General features: G+C 32.8%; 1 protein-coding gene across 2 annotated transcripts; it reads left to right on the top strand.

Moving 5' to 3' along the window:
- The first annotated feature begins 987 nt into the window (after nt 1-987).
- LOC125835169 (plant cysteine oxidase 4-like) lies at nt 988-15182 on the top strand. Of its 2 annotated transcripts, XM_049514296.1 has the most exons (6): nt 988-1102; nt 4983-5311; nt 13304-13449; nt 13571-13718; nt 14554-14760; nt 14837-15182. In XM_049514296.1, exons 2-6 carry the CDS (start codon nt 5212-5214, stop codon nt 14953-14955), a joined length of 720 nt encoding a protein of 239 aa, XP_049370253.1. In that variant the 5' UTR covers nt 988-1102; nt 4983-5211; the 3' UTR covers nt 14956-15182. The 2 variants fall into 2 exon arrangements, with proteins under 2 accessions (XP_049370253.1, XP_049370256.1); XM_049514299.1 differs by lacking the exon at nt 4983-5311 and having other exon boundaries at nt 990-1102.
- Nucleotides 15183-22178: the final 6996 nt, after the last annotated feature.

The following is a 22178-nucleotide window of genomic DNA, read 5'->3' on the forward strand; positions in this document are numbered from 1 at the left end:
TTGTAGGAGTCGACTAAGATAAGGTATTTGAGTTATAATATAACACTACTCATGTAAATAATTGTGTTGTAGTAGGATTCCTAGTGTAACTAGAATATGACTCTTCTTCTATATAAGGAGCTTGTAACTCAACATTATAATCATCAATACAATCCTTGATTTCTCTAATCCTAAACGTGAGATTTCTACAAGATTGACTACAATTTTAGAAATTTGTCGACTTTTTTTCTTTAGTATTATAGAATGGGAATTGTTTCTAATAGTACAATGTAACTTTACACCTAAATATTATCTCATCACCGAAAGCATCCTATAAAATAAGAGTCGGTTACCGATCGGTAGATCATCTTCACAACCGCTTAAACTTGCCAGATAAGTATAAGTTGGCTGTCCACCGCCTTTTTCATGATCGAGATGGTTTGACGACAAAAAGTAGATATAAAAAAAGAGAAAACACATTAATTTTTTATTTATCTGTCATCAATAACCACAACACGTTCATTTTAAGTTCCGTAACAATTTTTTATGCCAATCAACCTTTAATTATTTTTCATCGACCAACTAAAAAATTATGATAGTTAGTTACTGTTATTGTTTCTTTCTTTCAATATAGTATATAATGCTTTTCTTATTATTTGTCATCGTATTTTCACTTGCGTAGTTTTTATGTTCAAAACTATCCAATCCTGAAAATTGCTCTTTTATTCTTCATTTAAATCAAAAGTCTATCAGAAATAAGTCTCCGTGTTCACAAGTAAAAAAATAAAATTTGCATAGCATACATACTATTATTTTCAAATTAAATAAATTTGATTTAAAAGACGCTAATTGATTTTGAATCAAACTATTAACACAAAACATGAATTTAAAAATAAATCATTTGCAAAATATGGACATTTTCTCCCATTTGGTATTTCATGTGACTGTGAGCAGAAACTTAGGGCAATAATTTCCAGGTGGTCAAACAGGGCAAGCGAAAAAAAGCCAAATCTCAAAATTACACCCCCAAAAGGCGCAGATAAAATAATCGTTCACTCGAACAAAATCCTTCTCTCTCTCTCCTCTTTCGTCCGGGCGATCTCTCTGTATTTCATCGTCGAAGGTATGAATTTCTCTGCTTTTGTTCACTTCGCAATCCTCGCCGGAACTTCGTTTTGTTTTTTCATTCTATAATTAAGTATGCTTTTTGTTGTGCGTATGAACTCAGCAGATATGTCTTCTTTGTGGTAGATCAATCTTATGAAATGAGGCGTAGTTGATTGTGTGAAAGGTTGAATTCATGTGTTTTTTCTGTTTATTGGTGAGGTTTTAGTGATATAATTATGTTTGATTTTGTGTGCGTATGAACTCAGCAGATATGTGTCTTAGTGGTAGATCAATCTTATGAAATGAGGCGTAGTTGATTGTGTGAAAGGTTAAATTCATGTGTTTTTTCTGTTTATTGGTGATGTTTTAATGATATAATTATGTATGATTTTGTGTGCGTATGAACTCAGCACATATGTGTTTTTGGTGGTAGATCAATCTTATGAAATGAGGAGTTAATATTTTAAAGGGAGAAGTACTGAAAGCATTTCTGAACTTGCGCAATTATTAGTTTCATTTTCGAACTATTGACAGCCTTAAAAGCATTCCTCTGCTTGACTAATAAACTTAGATATACCTTCAATATACCTATGATCTACCACATGACATAACAAGTGGTCTCAAACTCTTGTAAGAGTATGGAGCTCGTAATGAAAAGCCTAGAGAAGTGTTGAGAACACCCCTAAACTTGGTGAGAATTTAGGGGTGTATTCCACTCATGTTGCAAGTTTGAGGGTGTATTTAAGTTCAATTAATCAAGTAAATCAAGTAAATGAGTGTTTTTAAGGCTGTCATTAGTTCGTGGATGAAATTAATAATTCATGCCGAATTTAGGGATGTTTTCAATACTTTTCTCTATCTTAAAACGTCATTGAATTATGAGAAATCGTGTAACAAAGTCATTGAACTTTGTTTTATATCAATAAAATCTGTCAACTTAAAGATTTTATCTTCAAAAACCACTCAACTGCATTTATCATTAAAATAAATTTAACATGAAAAAATAATATATATTTTTATGTATATAATTATGAACCCCATGAATAAATAAAATTATAAAATCTATTTATTATTATACCCAAACCCACCCACAAATTGGGTTCATCTTAAAACTAAATATGTATGTGATTGTGTTACAAGTAGTCAACAGAACAACTTCAACTTTCTCTGTTATGATTCAAGGAACACAGTTCACGAATTGCTCGAGGCCATTGTGTTTCCGGGATAGAAATTTTTTGCCGCACTTCAAACTGGTGCCGTATGAATGTTAATTGAATCACAGAACTCTAGCTGAAATACCATAACTTCCAAGTAAAATTAGAACCTCAATCCTCACAATTTGAAACCTCAATACCACATATTATATTTATAGTTCAATCAAAGCCATAGATTTAGCTGTAGTCATTACTAAACCTCAATCCCCAATTAGCTAGTAGATGATATAGAGGAAGCTGCTGTATTTAGTCTTTAGATGAATTCAGTTTGTGGGTGGATCGAGTATGATGATAAATAGATTTCATAATTTTATTTATTTACGGGGTTCATAATTATATACATAAAAAATATTGTATTTTGCCATGTTAAATTTATTGTAATGATAAATGTAGTTGAGTGATTTTTGAAGATAAAACCCAAGTTGAGTGATTTTATTGATATAAAACAAAGTTAAATGACTTTGTTAGATAATTTCTCAGACCTTTTAAGATATTAACTCTGAAACGAGGCGTAGTTGAACGTGTGGAAGGTTAAATTCATGTGTTTTCCTGTTTATTTCATGCTATAATTATGTATGCGTTTGTTTGCTTATGAATTCTGCAGATATGTGTTTTTGTGGTAGGTTAACAGCCATATTAATTATAGTCTTAGATTAATCTTCTGAAATGAGGTGTAGTTGATTGTGTGGAAGGTTGAATTCATGTGTTTTTCCTGTTATTTCGTGTTTTATGTGTGCGTATGAACTCCGCATATGTGTTTTTTGTGGTAGGTTAATGGACTTGTTTATTGTAGTCTAAGATCAATCTTCTGAAATGAGGTGTAGTTGATTGCGTGTAAGGTTAAATTCATGTGTTTTTGCAGTTCTTAGTAACTTGAAACTGAATGAAAATATGTTCTTTTTGTTTTTGTTTTTCTTTTCGATTAATTGGTTACTGAATGACAGTATTGATTTTCTTCCATTGAGTTTTTTTGCATCAATTGAGACATGGATCTGCTTGGGATATATTCCTCATATATTTCTTAATTCCCAAAGTGTCTTGAGTTTCTTGTTGTTCTTTTTTGAGTTTTCGGTTGTTTTGGTAATTTGCTAAGGGTTTATTTATGGCGGTGTAAAGGGATAGGTTACTTAAAGCTAATTAGTGGTAAGTGTCTATAGTAATTAGTAAGTTGAAAAATAAGGTAAGTGACCTGCTATAGGACAAACTATATTGATAGTGTAGCTAGTTTTAACTTTTTTAATTTAATGGTGGTGTCTGGGCTGCCCACATTCCAGGTGGTCAAAGTGGGCAAGCAAAAAAAAGCCAAATCTCCATATAAAACCCCCAAAAGGCCCAGATAAAACAATCTTCACTCAAACGAATCCTTCTCTCTCTCTCTCTCTGCTCTTTCCTCCAGACGACCTCTCCGTGTTTTATCGCCAAAGGTATGATTTTCTCCATTTTTGTTCCCTTCGCAATCTTCGCCGAAGCTTTTTTTTTCTTTCTTCTTTCCATGCTATAATTATGTATGCTTTTTGTGTGCGTATGAACTCCGCAGATATGTGTTTTTTTGAGGTAGATCAATCTCTTATGAAATGAGGCGTAGTTGATTGTGTGAAAGGTTAATTTCATGTGTTTTTCCTATTTATCGGTGATTTTTTCATGCTATAATTATGTATGATTTGGTGTGCATATGGACTCTGCAGATGTGTTTTTGTGGTAGGTTAACAGCCATATTAATGATAATCTTGGATCAATCTTATGAAACGAGGTGTAGTTGATTTGTGGAAGGTTGAATTCATGTTCTTTTCCTGTTATCTCATGAGTTTTGTGTGCGTATGAACTCCACATATATGTTTTTTTGTGGTAGGTTAACGGACATATTAAATTATAGTCCAAAATCAATCTTCTGAAATTCGTGTGTTTTTGCAGTTTTTAGAAACTTGAAACTGAATAAAAATATGCTCCTTTTGTTTTTGTTTTTGTTTTTGTTTTTCTTCGATTCGTTGGTTACTGAATGACAGTATTGTTTTTCTTCCATTGAGTTTTTTTGCATCAATTGAGGCATTGATCTGCTTGGGATATTCCTCCTAATATTTCTTAATTCCCAAGCCTTGAGTTTCTTTTTGGTTTTTATTGAGTTTTCAGCTGTTTTGGTGATTTTCTAAGCGTTTATTTATGGTGGTGTAAAGGAATAGGTTATTTAAAGCTAATTATTGGTAATTGGTAAGTGTCTATAGTAATTAGTAAGTTGAAAATTAAGGTAAGTGACCTGCTATAGGATAACATATATTGATAGTGTAGCTAGTTTGAACTTTTTTTGACCCCCACACCTCAACTATTCCTTTGTGAACTTGCTACCTCTTACCAACACAAAATAATTTTAACAATGTTAGTGTTTATAATTTTAATCCATTTATAAATATGGATTACTAGTGAAAAATGGATTGTTAGAAAAAAAAACAATTTTTCATGGACTTGCTTTTCTTGGAAATGGAATATTGGGTATAGATTGATACTGTAGCTTTTTTTGGTAACGGTGGTGTCAAAAGTATTTGCTATTAATAGGGCTTCAAGCTCTATTTTGGGAATTTAGTTTAGTATTAAATAGTTTCTCCTCGAATAGTTGAATTTGGATTACAGTGCTAAATTTATGTTGTTTTCTGCAACACGGAGTTTAACGGTCGGTTTTTGTCTGTTCAGTAGGTGGCAATGATAATAGAAAGCTGGATCCATTAAGCACCACGTGGATATACGATCATCACTTTTGTTTGTGTTAAAAGTCCAGCCTGTGCCTGATTTGTACTTGAAGGGTCTTCTGAGAAATAGAGGACCCTTCAGACAGGATTTCTTGAGTTAACTTCGAGCTGTTAACTACAAGACAAGTTTGTTTGCATAGGCGGTCAGGGTAAAGGTGGTCGGTTTGATAAACATGCCTGCTGTACAAAAGCTTTATAACGCCTGTAAAGCATCACTTTCTACTAATGGACCCATATCAGAAGATGCTCTTGAGAAAGTCCGTTCCCTCTTAGGTTGGTGTCATAAAAAATTCAATCTATTTTTAAATCGTACTTAATTGTTGGACACGTGTATAGGTTTCAATCAACCACGTGATTTAGTTGATTCATTTGGTTTTTGTTCTAGTTACTGTATTTATATCTAGAAGGAGAGCCTTGGAGCAACGGTAAAGTTGTCTCCGTGTGACTTATAGGTCATGGGTCGAGCCATGGAAGCAACATTAGGGTACACAATCTATATCACACCCCTTGAGGTGTGGCCCTTCCCCGTACCTTGCGAGAACGTGGGGTGCGTTATTCACTGGGTTGCCCTTTATTTATTTCTACATGTTGGTGAAGGCTGTTTTTTTTTGGGGGGGGGGGGTTGTAGTACAACTTTTCATACGGAAATGTACTACGTTGACATCAGGACAACATAATAGAATAGCTGAACATTTTTTTTGGATCTTGCTTGTTCCTTATCTTTTGCTTAGTAGTTGGAGTAGAATTATGCCTATCATTTTTATATTCAAGTAAAATCTCTTACTTTTGCATTAAGTAGATTTAGCACCCTTCTCTTTTTGGAAACATTTTACTTGACTATTTCTTACACCATTTTTGAGATCAGGCACTATGAATTTATTTATATTAAGAAGAGACGACAGCAACATACTTAGTGTAGTTACACAAGTGGGGTCTAAGGAGGTTAGTTTGTACGCAGACCTTACCCTTGCCTTGGAAGGTATAGAGATTGATTCCGATTATAAAGAGGAGACTGGACACTATAATTTTCAGTCAGTTTTCCGCAAGGTGATAAATTATGTCTTTGTTGGTGGTATTATATTAAAAGTTTGATGTCTTAACTATTGCATGCATCCCGGGGTAAATGGTGAAATGTATTATCAGCTAAAAGGACAAATCACTGTCCGGTTGTGCTCTGGGCATAAATACGCTGGTAAAAAATAGTTCCCTCTAACAAAATCTGTTGGAGAACATTAAATTCATTCCTTTTAAGTAAATGAAAAGATTATGCTAGTTATTACCATGCAAACTGAAGATGGGTGCAGCCTTGCATGTGTAGCAAATGAGCCAGACATGTTGTATTATCTGTGTTATTAATGGGTTATCTATATTTTTCTTGTCGAGCAAACTAACATTATCTTTGAATCAGATGAGTGTTCAGATTAGTTTTTGTACTTGAGCTCTCTGGGGGTGGGCATAGTTTGGCCCAACTCGACATCCAAACTTTTTGGATATTTGGTTTAGATTTTTGGATTATAGATTAAAATTCAGATTTTACTTTTTAAATTTATGGATTTTGGATTGGATATCGGATTTAGTATTACAGATTTTCGGATAAACTTTTTTTATACCTGATATTCAGCTCTACCCATATCAAATTTACCCAATAATCATAAGTTCAATTCTCAAAGGTCCAACAGATTAATACCCTATGGCCCCATTATAGTATTAAGTCCAATATGAAATTACACGGCATGGGTGGCCTCAATCCTTGTTAACTGCAGAAAGTTGTACATCATAAGAAGCAAACTATGAAGTGAATTGAGGCCATGCCAAAAGTCAAAACCAAACATCCAAAATATCCGAAGCAATTAATCCAAAACCAAACTTAAAAAATCCAAGCCAATCTGAGCTTATTTGATTGTAATTTCTTCATCCAGAAACCAAAATCCAAATCAAAATTTTTGTATCCAATGCCAACAAGTCGAACCCCCCCTACCCCCAACCCCCCACCCTGCTCTCTGCTTCTGGACTTAGTATGCTGAAGGAAATATCTGTCATGGTCAGTTATGCATTTCAGTTTTAACCTTAACCGTTGCATTTAGCTTTGCCCGTGATATTTCAGTGTCATTCCTACTTTCTTATTGTTGATTAGGGAAGTACAAAGATTTTAAATGGAAGTTTTGTTTTTTTTTGGGGATAAAGAGATGGTATAAATGGCATCAAGAAGATGCAGGTTAGATAGTTACAAAAGTAGTGAGATTGTAAGCTCATTTACGGAGTCCTATGCAATGACTAAAGATTTTACAAAGCCCAAAAGGTTGACATTAGAGTCTAAGGGGGCTAACCTAACCCAAGTTCCCAACTATATAAAGTTAAAAGACAATTGGTCGTAAGCTGTTGGACTGAAGTTGACTCTTTTACGAATTTGCACAGGCATGAGTTTTCTTTTTATATTGTTTTTGGGAGATTTGCGTCTGAAAATGGGAAATTACTTGGGTTGAAACGGATTTTGGTGTGGATTGAGCTGAGTGATTATTTCAAAAAAAAAAAGCAATCAAGCAAGAAAGGAAACAAAGGGATATTTGGGGACCTAAATATGGTGAACTATGAGTAAGGTTCTTTTAATTTTTCTCTCTCTAAGTTTATGGTTATTCTGGATGGAGCTTGGGCTTACCAAGAAAGAAAGGAAACAAAGGGCTATTTGGTCACCTGAACACTAAAATCGCAGTCACATAATTTTCAGAAATAGAACAATTAATTAAACAAATGGACATTCTCTCACTGAACTCATTAAATCAGATATAGGGATAAGGTTGCATCTCTACAAATGCTTTTTAAAAAAAATGGTAATTGTCTCTACAAATGCTTACAAGCCTTCGCAAACTTTTTGCACATGTACAAAATTTTTGCAATTCGCTTCTCTGTTCGAGTTAGCTGTTTGGATTCAGAATGGACCTTAAACTTTCATCTTTAAAAAATTCCTAACAAACACTGAAAATGTCCCAGACTTGTGAACTCGGATTGTGTAAAATTTAGTCAACTATAAATTAACTAAAATATATCTCATCCACAACTGAGTCAACCCGGTTTTGCCGAGAGTCGAGAAAGGGATACAGAATATTTTTCTAGTATTCCTACGTACTTCATGTCATTATTGATGGCCCCAACCACCATGACTGATAAGCTGGAAAGACTTCAACAGAATTTCTTATGAAATACCCTGGATGGTACAAGCAAATTTCATTTAATGATTGAAAAGTTGTCACATCACTGATGAAGTGGGGACGACTTGGCATGAATGATCTAAAAGTGTTCAGAAAGGTGCTACTAAGAAAATGGATATGGAGGTGTGGAGTGGAGGGGAATGTTGTAAGGAGGGAAGTGGAAGTAAAGAAATATGGTGTGATGGGATACAAGGAGAGGGTGTGGGGTATGGAGGACTAGGACATTACGACTCTGTTTGGATGTGATCATGGAGGGGAATTATGAAGGGGTTGGAGGAGTTCATTGGACATATTCTATTCAAGGTGGGAAATGGATATCAATTTAGTTTTGGGGGCATAAGGCGTGTGGGGAGAGTGAGTTGAAGTCTGTTTTCCCCAACTTAGACAGTATATCGTGTGAGAAGGAGATGACAGTACAATTATGTGGGCCACATGTGGGGAAAGGTCACCGAGATTTGAGATTTAGAAGGATCCTTTGGGATTGGGAAATGGAGTAATTCCTATGCCGGATTGAATTCTTATATATAGGCACAATGTTTCTTGTAACATTGTTGACTTGTGGAGATGGCATGGGAGTAGGGATGGTTTGCTTACTGTCAAATCACATTATCAGAGCTTGCTAGTGAAGAGGAATAAAATTTTCCATATCATCATTCTATTTGGATCCCCTGGGCACCTACGGAGGTGTGCTTCATTATGTGGTTGGCATTTGGCAACTAGGGGAGTGATCTTGGAGTAGAAGCCTCGAGGAAGAGGACGATAACCTATGTTAGTTGGTGCTACTGCTACATGTTTAGATTCTTCAGAGAAGATGTAGATCATCTTTTGTTGCATTGCTATGTGGCTACATGGGTATGGGTGTTGGTTCTTAATTGGTTTGGGGTATTATGGGTGATGCCATGCACAGTGAAGGAGGCATTGCATAATTGGGCATTCAGGAGAAGGAAGAGAAGACAAAGATCTTGAGATTTTGATCCATTAGCCATCATGTGGGTTCTTTGGAGAGAGCTTCTACGATTATAGAGGATTGCTGTTCTTTTGTAGGGAACCATATTTAATTGTAGGTCTCTCTTTTGGTATACAACTTGTATACAAATTTTCCCATCATTTATAAATTTATTTACCTTGTCCAAAAGAAATTCTGCACAAAAGATGTTGAAAAAATACAATAGTACCCTAAACCTGGAGATTCCATAAACGACTTCAATCTGTATAAAAATAATTTGATGTGAAAAACACTAAATTAGGATATTTAAGGAATACCAAAACTAAAGTCTCCTTGGAGATTTGGCGCACCTCAAATCAAGCAAATTTGTATCCCTGATGTTTTCCAAGGCTTGCATTCTTTTCTTTCCCCTTCTTGTAACTTACTTTAACTTCATGACTGAATTGAGCTATGCTGTAGGCAGCCACTAGCACCACTCACCCTGATGCAGAACTCCATGTCCATTGTGATACAATGAATGACAGCAAGCTGTTGATGTAAGTTCCATTGAAAAGGATATTCGTTACAATTTCAGCCAATTATTCTCTCGAAACTAACCAGACAGCACTCATGGCTGGAAGAAACCCTCTTCGTAGTTTCTGTACCTCCTTACAAACTGGCCTCCAAGCTGTTGTGTTCCTCATGGAGTATAAGTTGAAGTCAAGTGATAATTTCCAGCAAACTAAACTAGTTAAATGGTAGCAGCTTGCAGATTGTAGGTACATTTAGGCAGTAACTCAATAACATTGAAATATGGAATGTTGCAAGGAGCAAATTCAGATAAGACGAACTGAATAACTCAACATATGCCATCGTTTTAAAAATCCCCTGCTCCCCACTACCCTAACAAAAAGAAGAAGAAAATCAGCAAAGTCTCAGTGTTCAAGTTTGCCAACACTGCAGGAAGAAAATATACGCAATGTTTCTAGATATCTTCACACTAGCTAAGAAAATAAATATGGGTGTTGCCGATCGAGATTTAAATAGAATAGAAGTCAAATTTGGGGTTTTGTTGTGGAGATGTGGAAGTGTCTATGTGGGATTGGCAAAGAGGTTTGGCCTATATAGGCAGAGAGGAGGCTAGTCTAGATGAAAGTGTCAAGGTAAAGATGGTTATATTAAAAATTCATTGAAATGAAAGCTACATGATCCTTTATCTGAGAAACTACTAGCTAATTGCTAATTTGCTAATTTGCTATCGGTATGACTAGTGTGAAACTTTCTTATCAAATATTTTGGAACAATTTTACCTTCCTAAGAAATTAAAAAGTGTATTGAGTAACAATAGGCGTAAATGCTTGCTGTAGGGTTTTATATGGATTGCTAGTGCATCTCCAAGTCTCATCACATTTTGTGGGCTAGGTGGTTAGAAAACAACCTTAATATAGTTCTTCTGTTGGAGTTATAAGATCTCTGAGTGCAGGAATGACTTTCTAATTTAATTTTAGTGCAAGGAAAGGCAAAAAGCAACTTGAATACAATTATTTAAGAAAATGAACTCTAGTTCACCAAAATTAGGTGAGGTTTGTTGGGAAGGTGGGAAAATGGAGCCGAGAGTCTCAAGGAAATTAATGAGCTGATGCATCATGAATATGATTGAAACATTAGACAGGCTCCAAACTATTGTTTGAGAGGATAGGTCTGTTCCAGGATCAGAGTGGCAGAGTTGGGTAAGATGGTACATAATCAGTTTAAGCCTATAGGGAATCCCGTATGTCTATCAGTTGTGGTATGTTTATAATATCAAGTTTTAGCAAGTTTTTTTAAGCAACTCTTTTTAGCTAGTTTTTCGTATTGAGAATGAAGGATCTGTGCTTCTTAAGCCGAGGGTCTAATGGAAATAACCTCTCTCTACCCCACAAAGGTAGATAAGGACTATGTAGACCCCACCCTCCTCAGACCCCACTTGTGTGATTACATTGGGTATGTTGTAATGAAGAATCTGTGCAGAACATTCACAACTTTGTTCCAACTCTTTTTACACAAGTGCATTGAGGCTAATGAAGCGTCTGGGTGATTACAATACTCTTAAGAAACTCCTGAAGATGAATGTCCCGATCCTATAATTGGTTCATATAGTTTTTATTTATTTAAGTATTTATCAGATTGGTTATTTGATATCCTAGCTACAATGTAAAGGTGGAAACATCCCATTCAGTTTTCTGCTACGACAACAGCCACTTACTGCAAAGAACGAATGGGATGTTATAGCGCACATGAGATGGGAAAATCAACGTAGAATCTTTTAGCAACTGAAGCACAAATGAAGAACCAAATACTTGCGGCAGAAACCAAAGTATCTAGAGTTTTCACTCCTGATAGATCAAATTAAGATTCATTTCATGGAGTCCAGTTGCCCTATTTCATATCTCCTTTGTGCAGAAAAGGAAAACTATAAGTGCCACCAGGATTTGGTATAGTGGTAAGAGTGGTATAGTGGAAAATCAAGCTACCGCCCAAGATCGTCTGTTTTTGCTGGACTGCACTATATGAAGCATGCCTAACTCAAGACAACCTCTATAAAAGGAAACGCATCATTGTGAATGGATGCTACTTATGTCAGAAAGCAGCAGAGAGCAACAGGCACCTTTTTCTGCATTGTACTGTTACAGCAAAATTGTGGAACATGTTTTACTCTCTTTTTGGACTCAGTTGGGTCATGCCACATAGTATCAAAGAAGCTTATGAGAGTTGGTGTTGCTGGAAAGTTGACAGCACCATCAAACAGACTTGGAAGATGATACCTGCAGCAATTTTTTGGAGTATTTGGAGGGAAAGGAACAGAAGATGTTTTGAAGGTCTATCAACTCCTTTACATTCTCTCAAAGCGGAATGCCTTATGTGTCTGTACAGTTGGGTTAATTTGTCCTATGTAGATTCCCTGGATAGTTTTTCAAATTTTGTTGGCTCCTTAGTTTTAGCATAATTATACTTGAGCCAGCAGACCAACTGTTTTTGCTTCTACTTTTGTAACTAATTTGCATCTTCTTGATGCCTTCAATGGAACATTTACTTCATCAAAAAAAGAGTGCAACTTGTGATGAGTGGTTAGGCACACTTCACCAATTTGATCTTTGAACCTTGAACCCTATCACAAACAAAAACTTGGTATTTAAGTGGAGAAGGGTAGAGAGGTTGGGCTATTATCCACTGAGTTTCGAACAGTGCACCGCTGACCCTCTAGGATTTCTTGGTTGTTAAAAAAAAGAAGGAAAACAAACAATTTTAAAATTGAAATTAGTCTCTAAATGTATTCCACTCTTAATTATCATGAAGGGTTCGGGGGCGGGTAGGGGTTTAGATTGATGCTAAGAAGTAGAGATGAAAAGGGGGAGGCTGGTACTATTTAATCCAACGATAGGTATTAAGGATTTACCTTGTTCGTTACAGGGGTGAAGTGGAAAGTAGCAGGGAGCGGCTTTGTGGACTGAATGAGGAATAAAAGTCTATGGAAAGAACTGGAATCTGAGTTCTCCATGTGAAGCTGTTATGCTACTTGGAGGGTGATTGAAGGAACAAGGAGTTTTGCTGGATCTATTAGTTATATGTAGAGAAAATAGGGGCGTCGGTGCATTGTTAGGAAATGAAGAGATTAGGGTCCATGATTCTGTATAAAACCTTGCCTTTTCTGTAAGGGTGACAAATTTGGGAACCAGATGATCTCCTTCTCCCATCTGCAACCTGAGCTGACTGAGCCAAGTCAATTTGGTTTGATGCAGGGTTTATTCAAGTTGTTGGAGTTGTTCAGTCTCTCATTTTTGAAACAGGGATTGATTTTAACTTGTAGCCTTTTTTGTGAAGAGTCTGTTCCTTCCTGAAAGTTCGAAACATTTTCATGTTTATCATTCTTTTGTTAGATACTGCATAAAATCACATAGTTCAATGATTTAAATAATTTTTTGGGACCCTTTTCCTTTGTTTCTAAATTCTCATGTATATAACTACTATGTATTGGGACCATGAAGTGAAAGTGTCGGTTATTTGCTGAATCCTTTGCCTGATACCCCAGATTTATATTGTTCTAATCTTGAAATGCTCATGCAATTGGTATGTCGGCTATTCATTTTGTTTCAGACAAAATCAAGCCTTCTGATGTAGGTCTTGAGCAGGAGGCACAACTTGTCAGGACTTGGAAAGGTACCATGCATGAGCGTAATGGGGGTTTACGACCAATCCTGCCAATCAAATACCTACACTTGCATGAATGTGAGAGCTTCACTGTAAGTGTTGCAGAACTGTCAGCTTTATATTTTTTCCATCAAGAGTAATGATGCTCTTCTATAAGGAGATGTATGAAAATTGCATAATTGAGATCCGTTAGCCTGTTGAATGTTCTTACAGATGGGAATATTCTGCATGCCACCTTCTTCAATCATTCCTTTACATAACCACCCTGGGATGACCGTTTTAAGCAAGCTTATATATGGTTCCTTACATGTGAAAGCTTATGATTGGATTGATAGTCCGGGTCCTTCAGTTCCACCCGAAGGTGTGTACTATTTGAAATGGATGTTTCTATAAAAGATGTCTAGTACCTTCTCAATAGACATTTAAACATGCTCCTTCTTGAAACTTCATTTAATTGCAGGACATGGGTTGTCTCATGCCATGTTTTGATGTCCAATTAATTTGAGACGACATCAGTGCTTGGTTTCTCCTATGGAATTTTATTAGTAGGAACACATTTCCTCTATCTACTTCACTTGGACTTGGCGTTATTTGATTGACATTTCCTCTGTTATTATATTTCAGTGTGATTCAGATAAACTCAAAAAACATGCAATTGTTTCCTCTCTTTTTTTCCTGGTTTTGTTTTGGCCTTCTGATGCTTTATTTTAAGAATTCGATAACTATAGGTCTTGCTGACTGAAACTAGGTTGGTACCTTGGTAAGTTGAGTAGATGTTGTATTTGAGAATTTATGTAGAATATGTATCATAAATGATCACTGTTAAGTTCAGTAGACTAGCAATGTACAACAGTTAATTCATATATTTTGCAGAATTCTGTATTTCAGTAGATCTGCATGTAGCTAAATTGCTTATAGAAGATTGATAACTGGACAAATGGTGACCATTCATATCTCGTCTGCATGGAAAGAAAGTACTAATATGTTCAATTTATACTCGACACTAGATCCTTGTAATTACGATTTATTACCAGATAGACGCTGGCAATTTGCATCATTTGGCTGGAAGGATGTGTTCTTCTGGAATTTTTTCTGATTGGGGTCAATGTTTGTCGTGAAATGATTTTACTGCTAAATTTGTTATTCTAAGGTTGAACTGGCATTTACTATGTTCATTACCTGTTAAATGTTTTCAGGTGCAAGACCTGCTAAACTTTTTAAAGATTGTGAGATGACAGCTCCATGTGGGACAACTACTCTGTATCCGACGGCTGGAGGCAATATTCATTGTTTCAAAGCTATAACCCCTTGTGCTATTTTTGATATCCTGTCTCCACCCTACTCTTCTGATGACGGACGTCATTGCACTTATTTCCGAAGGTCTCCTCGAGGGGATCTACCAGGTAAATACTCTGGTGCCAACTTTTATATGGATATGAACATTCAACTGTATTACAAATCTTACTTTAAAAACTTTAGGTGAGCTCGAGGTCGATGGGGAGATGTTCACAGATGTGACTTGGTTGGAAGAGTTTCAACCTCCCGATGACTTTGTCATCCATCGAGGCCAATACAAGGGTCGTACCATCAAACCGTAGGGGATGGTTCATTTTTGGTTCTATCGATCAACTTTTTGAATGCAGTGATTAGTTGATTTGGGCGTTATTGAGGTGAAGTTATATGTCTAGACAATATGGAAATAATGACTGATGTTTTCTAGAGAATAGGCCATTTTCTCATGTACATATTATATACCATACATTAATTTAGATCTCACCTTAAATTAGTGCTTTTAAACTTTATAGTCGCACTATATGAACTTTTTTTTTCATTTTTAGTGCTCTCTCCATTTTTTGCTCCTTTGCTTACTCGAATCCACGATCTTAGGATTGGAGGTGAGAGGTGCTTATCATTCAAGCAATTCCCTGTCATATGAATGCACTTATTAGGATGCTTGAGTGTGGTCTAGGAGATCTAATTGGAACCAATTAATTTCAGGATATCTGGTTAAAAGTTATCAAGAAATTCTTTTCTTTTCTTTTTGGTTTTCCACGGTGTCTGGAAGTAGTAGAATATACGTAAATTTTACCGCTACTATCTTTGTGGAGCTAGAAAGGCTATTTCTGAAAAATCACTTTTGTTGCCCCTACATTGTGGGATTATAATGAATATGTTTGTTTACCGTGTTTGCTTTTGGGGTTTGACTAATTTTAATTTAAGTGAAAAAGTTCTAATTTAGGAGTGAAGGGTTCTTACAAATAAAAGATGTTATAATGTGTCACAATAAAAGCGGTTCTTACCAATAAAAAGTTTTAAACATGACGAGTAAATATGTCATAATATTTGTGTGATAATAAAAGATTGTTGTAAAGGAGTCGTTTGATTTGGGGAGATAAGGGATTATCACAACTCCAAAGAAAATATAGCATTTTGTGTTTGGTTGATTATTTTTTAATTTCGCAATCAGCAATACTAGATTTTCTATATTATGATTGTGATATTAATTTTATACTACACTCAATGAGGATAACAAGATAAGGAATTACTAATCACGAGATAAGACAACGATATCGATATGATAAAAATTAATAATGTTCTTCTCCAAAGCTTTTCCTTCAAATTTTTTTTTTAAAAGGTAAGATTAAAATTGAAAATAAAATCTATTTCGATTTATCTAGTTACAATCTAAAACATATGCACTGCATATCCTATTTTTAGTCTAACAAGGCCAAACATCTAGCAATAAAGTAAATTCATTAAGTAATTCTCATATTATAAATCAGATAGAACTTTTTCACCAATCAAATAATTCCTAAAAAAAATAAATGTAAATAAAATAATATGTGTGTGTATATATATACACTGTATTGTAGTGTGTTATTAATTTAAATATAATATTTATTTTAATTGTTAGTTAAATTTTTATTGCATTATATTGTTATATTTATTATTAAATAATGACGTAAAGGCTTATTGTGTGTAACAATTACCACTCAAATTTTATCAAATATCATTTATTAAAATTATATATATATGAAATTACTGGAAAGACTATAACAGTTTAATTATTTTTAGTCGGTAAAAAAACGACAAAACGAATAAGTCCAAAAAACTATTATTCTAGTAAACAATTTTTTGAATAAAATAATTACATACTTAGTACAACATACATATAAATGTGGTTTTTGGAGGAGGGACATAATGATTATGTAAAAAGAGGTGGTTGCATCATGCATGTATTCATTATTTTGAATAATTTTCTCAATTAGTTGTTTTAGTGTTAGACAGGTAGTGTTCGTTTGAACATAAAAATTATGAAATATGAAAATAAATAAAAATAAATTGAAAACTGATAGTTGAAAATTAAAATTATATTTGATCATGAATACAATGAAAATTGATTTTGAATTCTTTTTAAAGTGATTTGAAGAAAATTAAATTTTAATAATTAAGTTGACCAAAAGTCACCATGGAATTAAGCTATTATATTTGATATTAGGGGCTTACAAAATCGAACCGAAAACTGAACCAAATCGCAAATCGAGTTAATCCGAAAAAAAACTTGACTAGTGGTTTGGTTTGACTTGATTTGGTATTGAAAAAAAAATCAACTATATTTGGGTTGGTTTGGTTTTAACTAAAAAAAACCAACCTGAGACCAATCCGACATTATATATATAATTTTAAAATTTTATTTTATACATAAAAATATTTACTTTGATATAATTTTAAAATATTTCTTATACTTTTTCATAATTTTTATCTTTTAATATATTATTTCAAGTTTGTAACTTAGAATTATGAATGGTCCAATAAAGATTATAATCCATAGATGTTGGTAATTACAATAAAACTTAAATCAAAATCAAATTAATACTAATACAAAAAGAAAATCAATTCAACACTAAGAATGACAATAATATTGAATATTTGTTCTTTAGTTTTACATTAGTTTAGACAATTAAAATACATAATCTAATTTTAATTTTCTTTAATATTTAGTCTGTAACTAATACTTATTAAACTTATTTTAGCATGATTTGGTACTTTTAAATTATGATCATTTTCATTATGACTTGTTAATTTGCAACATTTGTTTTACGCGATTTCATTATTATTATTTTTGTTGGATATTTTAGTGTCATTAATCATATCATATTGTGTTATTTTTTTAAGAAACACCTTAGATAGTTGTATTTTGGTATGACTAAAAAATTTTTTGAAGTACAAGTAAATTATATGTTTGTATGAATACTTTACCGGAAAAATTCAAAAAACCCAAAAGAACCCGAGGTTGAAAAACCCGAGTTTTATTGGTTTGGTTTGGTTTATAAATTTAAAAATCCGACAAAAATAGTTTGGTTTGATATTGAAAAACCCGAACCAATCCGGCCATGTACACTCCTACTTGATATCGATCTCTAACGATAATAATAATAACATATCAGTGTAATCTTGCAAAATAGGACTTAGGGAGGATAAAGTGTTCGCATATCTTACTTCTCCCTCAAATAGAGTGATTATTTTCGATAAACTCTCAATTTAAGAGAAAAAGTTCAAAACAATTCAGATTACAAAGTAACATAAGTAAAACAAATAACAAATAGTAACAGAACAATAGCTACTACAACAACTGATAGTCAAAGAACAAAATAACAAACAATAGTAAAAATCGAAGGACTAAAAATTACAAAAGATAATACTACAACTACTAGTATACACGAATATTATATCTCTAACAATACCATGAAACATTTTGAAGGGAACATAAAGTGGAGGACCATACTATAAATGGAAAAGTCCAATCAAGATTAAAGTGTCTCTCAACTTGCCATTGTAGGAAAAGCATATTTAGAGATATATAACTTCAAGCATAATTGACATTTGACTCATAAAACTCCATTATAACTTATATTTGTTAGATTTCTCTATTTTTTCTTTATAACTTTGAAAGTTGAAACATCGTGATTTTTTTCAATTAGTTTTTTTCTTCTTTTTTTGCTATACAATCAAAGTCCAAAATCACTCAATCAGAAAGAAAAGAAAAAAAAAGTTGTAGCCCATTTTTTTTTTGCCCATTAATATTTTATACTTGAATAAAATTTTATAATGTTTTATAATATTCATTTTCTTTCACTTCTATTTGAATTCTTGTTATATATTGAAAGACTCTAGGTCAATATATCTAGTGTCAATATACTTCTTTTATCCATATTTGTTACTATAATATTTTTATAATTCTTGTTATCTCTAATATTTTAATGGAAAAAGACTCAAATATGTCATCAATTTTTGAGAAAAGGTTTATTCGTGTCGTCCATTAAAAGTTTGGTTTATCTATGTCATTTTCGTTTGAGAAAATGTTCATTCATGTCATTATTTATTAATCGAAAACTGTTTCGTTGTGTCTCTCATTTTCAAAACACACATATCTGGTCATGAATCCTCCTTTTCTTTCCTTTTAGATTTTTTGTTTGAACAACACATGTAAGATAGTTGGAGTTGATAATTAGGTCCCCCATTATACACTAGAATAAGTCAATTCTTAAAATATTTTAGCATTCTATTATAATAATGGAGTCTCTCTAAAGCGCAAATAACTTATCACACTATCTTTAAAATTATGAATTTTTAAAAACGCACAAGTCTTATCACACTATCATTATAATTATGAATCTTTAAAAATGCAGAAGTCTTATTACACTGTCTTTAAAATTATGAATCTTTTAAAAACACAAAAATCTTATTTCACTACCTTTAAATTAAGAATCAATTCTTAAAATAACATGTGATAATTAATTAATTTCTATTAGAAACAATATGCAAGATTAATACAAGATAAAACGTCCTCTTCTCTATTTTCTGATTTTTTATTCAATTAAATAAATTACACATGTTATAAGGTGGCTAGCTTTTGAATTAGGTCCCCTCATCATTCTATCTTTCACATCTATACACACACTAGAAGAAATAATTGCATTTTTTCCTAAATTAAAAATGTATTCAAACTTTCATTTTGTACAAATTATTTTAAAGAATGGTGACTACCGTGTTATAATAATGGAGTCTCTTATAATTGTATGAAAGTCTTGTTACATTATTTTTAAAATTACAAATCAATTCTTAAGATATTATTCAGTATCAATCTCGTGAAAAGCGTGCAAAAGCGGAGGAAATCACATATTAGATTTGTATTGGAATAACATCGTGAAAGTTTTATAACATCACTACTTTTAAAATTACAAATCAATTCTTAAAATATTGTATCAATAAAGTGGACCTCTTAAAAAGCGGAAACATCTTATCATATCACCTCCAACAACAATAATAATAAATAAAACCACATATATAATAGTCTTGTGCTGGAATCAATTTGGGGTAAGCGTCTTAGCTTCTCAATAATTAGCATTTCATAATTAAGCAAAAAACTTTCTTGGTAAAATTATTGTCAAGAATATGACGATTTGATCATTGGATAAAAGTCAATTCTTAAAATATTGTATCAATATAGTGGGACCTCTTAAAAAGCGGAAACATCTTATCACATCACCTCCAACAATAATAACAAATAAAACCACATATATAATAGTCTTGTGCTGGAATCAATTTGGGGTATGCGTCTTAGCTTCTCAATAATTAGCACTTCATAATTAAGCAAAAAACTTTCTTGGTAAAATTATTGTCAAGAATATGACGATTTGATCATTGGATAAACCGCCAATTCTTAAGATATTGCGTCATAATAGTGGAGTCTTTTATATACAGGCGCAAAAGTCTTATCACGCTACCTTTAAAATTTTGAGTTAATATATCTTAAGATATTGTATCAATATATTGGAATTTCTTAAAAAACACAAAAATCTTATTATATTACCTCCAAATATAATATGATTGATGAAACGAGATAGTAATTATTTTGTGCTGGAAGCAATTTAGGGTAGCTTCTCAACAATGTTACTAATTAGCACTTCAAAATTAAGCAAAAAACTTTCATTTGCTACAAATTATTGATGAGAATATGGTCACTCTTTAGATGAACCGATAATTCTTAAGATATTGTGTTATAATAGTGAGTCTCTTACATGCGTGTGTAAAAGTCTTATCACACTATATAAATATATATATATATATATAAGGTCAGGGGCTCTTAAAAAACAGAAACATCTTATCATATCACCTTCAACCATATGATAAAATCACATAGTAATTTGTGGGGGAAGTATTTTAGGGGTATATGTCTAAGCATCTCAACAATATGATTTGTTATGAAATTATACTATATATATGATATAATTATGCATCTTATCTCCTCATTGCTTCAAATATCTACTAATTATGAATGTCATGATTGCTAACCATCAATAACCACTGGATTATATGGAATAGTTCTATTATTGTCTCTTCATAATAGTAAGGTCGAAATAATCAGATGTCATATGCAAGATTAACAAAGTAAATTTCAGAAGACGATAAAATTAGAGATAACAAAAGAGAAATATATTAAAGAAGATACAAAAGTTTAACATGGTTTAGTTAATTAATTAACCTACATTCACAAACAAGAATGAATAATTTACTATATAAAAGAGAGTACAAGAATATCGAGAGAATTAAATAACTTCATAATATTAACTCAACTTATGCATGCAAATATGAAGTTTGGACATAAACGTCTAAAATTTAATTCGCCAAGTCTAACTTCTAACAATTTAGAAGCAAATAGCTTCAATTACATATGACGTAAATTTCAAATATTTTTGTCTGAATTCCATCATGTCATATATGACTGAATTCACTTGATACTGACCTAGACATTTCCCATCATAAGACCTTCAGTTAAAAATAAATAAGCATATATTACCCTTTCGATATTCATGAACTTTTGTAAAGAATGTAAATAATAGGAATCTTTTAGTTTTTTTATTATTAATTTTAATTAGTATATTTGTATATAATTAGAATGTATATATTTACAACAATTATATCTTTTTACAAATTTATTACACACTGAATATATACGTCTTATGAAATTATTATGTTTACGTATTTTTAATCGTTTGACTAAAACTGTTAAATTCCTAAATAATGTGTGAACTGTTTTAGTCGGTAAAAAGACGACAAAACGAATAGTCCAAAAAACTATTATTCTAGTAAACAACTTTTTGAAAAATAATTACAGCATGTGTTTTTTTTAGGAGGGACCTATAAAGACCATAGTAATTAGGTGTTATGCGGAAGCTAGTAAAGTGAATCTCGAAAGATTATAAGTAAGAAGACAAATAAAAAATATGTCAAAAGACACAAAGATTTAACGTGGTTAGATCAATCGACCTACATCCAACAATTCACTATATAAAAGAGAGTGCAAAATATAGAGAGAAATAACCTCCCGCAATTCACGCGAAATCCAAGGGTAGGTTCACACAAGTGTTAACGTACACTTGTGTCCCACACATTTTCTCCTACATAAAATTCTCAAAGCTGCTAGGACTACATTGTGAATGTTACTTAGAAGGAATGAGTCACTATTATAGAATCATAATTTTTTTCCTACAAGAAATGACTAGCCAAATATGAAGATTATATGTTTTTCTTCTTCTATAAGGAAAACTCAATTATGATAAGAAGCTAAAGGTAAATATCCAATAGGATCAGCCTGTGCTTTTTTTAAAATTAATTATGTGAAAATAATTTTTGTGATATCTTAAACTAATAACGAGGGACATTTTTAATTTCAAAATGTAATGAAAGATATAAATGATCTATTTCACGTCGTAGGGTCCAATATGCCAAATAGAATAAAGTGATGGTATACATATGC

Source organism: Solanum verrucosum, unplaced genomic scaffold (assembly GCF_900185275.1).
Source record: "Solanum verrucosum unplaced genomic scaffold, falcon-dt-bn FXZP01000119.1, whole genome shotgun sequence".
NCBI classification, from domain to species: Eukaryota; Viridiplantae; Streptophyta; class Magnoliopsida; order Solanales; family Solanaceae; genus Solanum; species Solanum verrucosum.